This window comes from Apaloderma vittatum, unplaced genomic scaffold (genome assembly GCF_000703405.1).
Source record: "Apaloderma vittatum isolate BGI_N311 unplaced genomic scaffold, ASM70340v1 scaffold29517, whole genome shotgun sequence".
Classification (NCBI taxonomy): domain Eukaryota; kingdom Metazoa; phylum Chordata; class Aves; order Trogoniformes; family Trogonidae; genus Apaloderma; species Apaloderma vittatum.
Genome location: NW_009725021.1, coordinates 15,366 through 20,457, shown reverse-complemented (window position 1 = coordinate 20,457; position 5,092 = coordinate 15,366). Strand labels below are relative to the sequence as shown.

Genomic DNA, 5,092 nt, shown 5'->3' with positions numbered 1-5,092 from the left:
CCTTCTTAGCAGTGTTTTTAGATGTTACTCGAATTTGATGTCCCTATGGTTGAACTGCACAAGTGGAAAGCAAAAGAAAAAGTTACTTGCACGTTCTACAGAGGTGTGGGGATTAAAAAAGATATTTTCCATAAGGAGGTTTGAAAACAGTGCTGAAGTACGATAAAACCCCTACTCACATAACCCCACATAAATCCCTGTTTCATAGACTTTCTCAGTGTCTAACTATATTTTTGCCTCTGCATATTGACACTGAGTTTTTAATTAAAGCGTGGTTTTTGGCTCTTGGTAAAGACAGAACGAAACCAGCGCGCGACTCGCTCCGTTTGGCTCCGGTGGCCTGTGCGTTTGCCTTCCTGATCGCGGCTCTAACAGCCTGAGCGAGCGGAGTGGAAACTTTCCTAACGAATTTCTGGCATCGTCGTTGGTTTTAGAATTAGTTATGCTGGCCCATTTCTAACCAAATCCGGGGGGCAGGCTGGAATTCCTGTTGAGCACCTGTTTGACGCATTGTAGCGGCGGTGAGGAGGGCCGGGCGCAGCACATGCTTTCGCTCATAAATAGCAGCGCGCTTTTGTTCTGCCTTCTTTCAAGCAAACTTTCTTTTGTGCCTTTAACATCCAGCTATGTTAAGTGCAAACAAAAGGGTTGAGGCTTTTTGGATCTTTTTTATTTTTTTTTTACAAACCACCTCGCTGAAGAGAAGGTTTGTTTTGAAAGGGCAAAATTTAAACTTTTTTTTTTTTTTAATTCAAGATCAAAGGAGGGATTTATTCGTTTCAAGAGGCCTGTTTGGAGAAGCCGTGAGATGACTGACTATCTTTAGCTTTAGCTTTTAACTTTGAATTATGATGCCAAAATCGACTAAATGTGTTCCAGCACTAGAAATATCCGACACGTAGGGTCTTTCTACAAATCTGAGACAGCAGTTGAGTTCAGGAGACCTCAAGATCTGACACTTTTCATTTAATTTTGTCAAGCATCTTTAGATGGCAATACCAGATGAAAAATGTTATTGCAAGAGGAGGCTTGAAGAGTGGTGTCAGGTTATGTGTAGGAAGTGAAATAGTCTTAAGTGCTTTAGCTTCTTGGTTTTGTCAGATTTTATTGACACAAAGATCTTGTTTTCCCATTTTAATCAGAAGCCCTCCGTGGTTTACGATGGCTGCTATTAAAAATGTAATTTCTGATCTCTACGTTTGAAGTTATTTTCACAGTAATCTTGGTGCTGGAGAAGACTGGGCTAGTTTAGTCTTAGAAATAACTAAATTTACTGATTTCCACTCTACCATGTGCAAGGCCAACCTTTCCAGGGCTGATTCTGTCTTCGCTAATGAGGGGCTGCCTTACTATTCGTCTATCTTTCTTGCTTAACGTTCAAGAAACCAGTGAAATCCGCACAAGGGTTTTATACGTAAAACTTGATGGGACACTCTGGCATTGGGCTTGAGTAGCTACAGTACAAGAGGAACTTTACTCAACTTATCATGGGGGTTCTGTGAGTTATGGTGTATCACTGTAGGGTGTTCTCAGCTGCCTTTACAGCAGAGCTGCAATTCAAATAAAGAATTAATCCTATTTTGGAGCTAATTAGTGCAGTGAGGGAGGTGCCCAAAGTGCAAACTGTTAACGAAGCGGAGTACCTGGCCAGCTCCCTGATAAACTTCATCTCTTTACGCAGAGCAGGGATTGCGGTTGCAGAGCGTCGCTTGTAATTTTTGAAAACAGTTGACGGATTGAAGGAAAAGTCCCAGAAATCCCAAAGAATGAGTCACGCGCTCTTGTTAATCTTTTTCAAGTTTTCAGTAGGTGCTTTTGGAAGACACATTTCTGTGGTACGGAGCGAGTCCTCTCAAGCCGCGTTATTTATTGGAGTGAACATTGGCTGCTCCCCAGATGAGACAGAAATACGCGCTAGTGTCGGTCAGAAGGCAGCTCTTTTCAGTTGACTTCTTTTAAAATACCGCTGCCCGTGTACCTCGCTGGGCTGAACGCTCTACAAACGAAATGATATTCTCTACCCGAAGAGCCAGCAGCCTTTTTGCGTGACCGGAGACAGCAGAACGCTGCCAACGCAGCCGCGAAGAAACATCCGTCTGTGTGGTCAAAGCTTGTCTTCTGACCACTGAAGCAGCCAGGCTGCTGTCAAAACTGTTTTAGGCATCACGCGGCAAAAAAAAGGGAGTCTTAAGGAAATACTTGGAGGGAGGATTTAATGATTGCTGGGGAAAGCCTACGTGTGTGCTCTGTAATTGAAATGGTTAGACAAGCAGCTAATGTAGTCGGATTGTTCTAATGGCAACGCCTGACCTAGATTTCATGGGTTATTGAAGATGAAAGTTAATAGCGTGCTTCGTCTCAGAAAGGCATATTGGGTAAAAAACCAAACCAAACAAAAAAACCCAACCCAAAACAACAAAAAATTCCAGACACAAAACAAAGATTTGCTGCAAAATTTAAACCCGGATATATTATCTTTTAGGCTGGCCCATATTGTAAATGACAATTTTGCGATCAGTGAAAAGATTGAACGCTTCCTTCCTTCCTTCCTTCCTTGCCGCGCTCCCCTGACACACTGCCTTGCAGGAATGTGCTTTCACGCCCTTCTTCTCTGTCAAGCAAATAGTGGAAGGGTAATTTCTTTGTGAGCTAAACGAGGGGAAGGGGAGGGCCCCATTCTGAAATGTTGACAAGAATAAAATCAGCCGTGTTGTTTGTGAGGAGATCTTTAAGTAATTTAAATTAAGTACTTACTGGAGGCACCTCGCTTCCTTTAAAATACGATATTCTGAATTTATCATGATCCCTCCTGAGCTCCTTCAGTAGTATCTGAGAAGTTTAATACTGAAGTGCTTATATTTCTGGTTTATAAACCTAGGCAGAAAACACAGAAGTAAACCTCTGAAGCCCTTACTAGGCACCATAAAGCCCCCAAAAGGGGCTGGTTTCATTCCTGTTTAAACTGAAACTGATTATAAAAGCCAAGAGTGATATTTCCTAAATGTGCTTTAAAAAAACCCACAACTAAAAATAACAACTTTCCTTGATTTACACAGCTTAAAGTAGTAATTTTGAACTGTTATGAATTGCACTGATCTGCTCTCAGCCCTAGGTTATTCTTTGTGTTAAGTTCATTGACTGAGTAAAATGAAAAGAACCTTCTGCCTCAATTTGATAACCTCTGCCACTTTCCAGGATAGCCTCGGTGGTAACAGCAAGACTGCCATGGTAGCAACAGTGAGCCCAGCAGCAGACAACTATGACGAGACCCTTTCAACGCTGAGGTACGCAGACCGGGCCAAGAACATCGTTAATCACGCCGTGGTGAACGAAGACCCCAACGCTCGCATTATTCGGGAGCTCCGTGAGGAAGTGGAGAAGTTGCGAGAGCAGCTAACGAAAGCAGAGGTACAAATTTTAGTCTCGACTAACCAGCAAGTCCTGTAAACACTGTTGGCAGGACTTCCTTACCTTAAAAATGAACGGCACAAAATTTAGCGCTTGGTGTCTCTGAGAAATCTCCCTTTATACCACTTCTTTGTGTTTTCTGTACGTCAGTCTCGAAACAGGGGCGATGAGGTGGAGCGCTCTGTTTGAACACCCTGTCGAGCAATCTTGTTTTTGTTGTGAGATTCCAATCAAAAGCAAGAGGACATGGAGGCAGGAGTAGGGGTGGAGTCTTAAGACCTTACAGTTTATAGGCAGAGCTTTGCTGTTGTATTTTAAGAATTCAATGTGGCTTCAGTCTACAAGATGTTCAGCTAAATTCTTCTTGCTTACTTACAAGTTTTTGCTGTTCTCACTTGAATCTCTTTACAGGCTAGACAATATTATGAATATCTGCCTAGCTACCCTGGTGAAATTATTAGAGGAGCGTGTCCTAAATGTTAGATGAAGGCCGAGAACTAGTGTAATTCTTAATTCCGTTCTCAAGTGTGGCAGAGCAATGGGGATAGCATCCATCTGGTTTGCAATTCAGAAAAAATGTGATTACAATATTTGCCTCTTGAGGTATGCAGGGAATGCTGGCGACAATTTTAGAAATTACTAGTGAATTTTGGACTGTTCTCATCCATGCTGCCTAATAAGCATCCAATACGTGTCTATCAGTTTCTTTAAGGTATCTCAAATTAAATATCTTAGTTTCTCTGAAGTATGAACCGTAGACTTAGCAGTACTCCGAGAGATGCGAGTACTTGAGCGTTAATGGCGAAATAATGGCAGCTTTCCAAAGGAATGAAGTAGTGCTTCCTAAATATGAAGTAATGAATATTTCCTTTCCCAAACATCAAAATCCCACCCTAGTTGTCATCTCAGTGGCACTGACGACGAGCATGGAAAAAACGGTGTAGTTTGCTGTTGAGAGGCTGCACAGTAAAGGTCAAAACTCCACGCAGTTTATTACATTTGTAGCCTATCTAATTGTTCTTGCAGAAATGGGCATAAAGAACTCTTTTTAAGCAAACAAAAGCACCGACGCGTTCGGTTGCATTTTCAAAGCTTAGTTCCAAATATAGAGGTTACCAAGTTGTTTTTTTCGTTTTGATGTCAGTATCCTTTTCTTTCCCAAATGGCCAAGGCAAAACAGAACTTGACAGTTTATTTCCCTCCCCCGCCCCCAGAAGAGAAAGGCGTTTTCCTCTTCTCCTCTATACTTTTTTAATCCCAGTGTTTTGATCTTTCCTGTCAAAATTAATATTACATGGTTTAATTTGTCAGTGCCAAGACCACCAGCTTGTCTTTCCTAAGCAGGGGTCACTGCTGCTTGCTGCGTGGAGCTGTGTCCGTGAGTCCTGCACAGACCCGTCTGTCCTCCTCCGCCAGAGGGCTGCACCCCTTGGGGAAGGGGACGGAGGGGTCACCCCCTAGGATTGCCTGCACCACTGCTGGTGACACAGCCCGGGGCGCGACTCGGTGCCCTTTGGGGTATCACTGAACTGATTTGGGGCTCGGCGATGCTTTTGCACCTCTTTGGTGCCATTTCCAGGTGCCCCCTACGCTCCTTTCCCATCCCACGCAGGCACAGAGAGGATAAACAGCTTGTAATGGAAAAACTGGGAGCACAAGTCAGCAAAGCTGCTGCAGCATCAGC

The 5,092-nt window shown here is 43.2% G+C and overlaps 1 protein-coding gene across 1 annotated transcript in view; it reads left to right on the top strand.

The window, feature by feature from the left end:
* Positions 1 to 3,195: 3,195 nt before the first annotated feature.
* LOC104276445 (kinesin-like protein KIF13B) overlaps positions 3,196 to 5,092 on the top strand; it is a gene marked incomplete at both ends in the record, with an annotated part of 17,061 nt that continues 15,164 nt past the window's right edge. The window contains one exon of the mRNA XM_009872757.1: positions 3,196 to 3,408. Within this exon, the coding sequence (XP_009871059.1) occupies positions 3,196 to 3,408 (213 nt within the window). The remainder of the gene's footprint in view (positions 3,409 to 5,092) is intronic.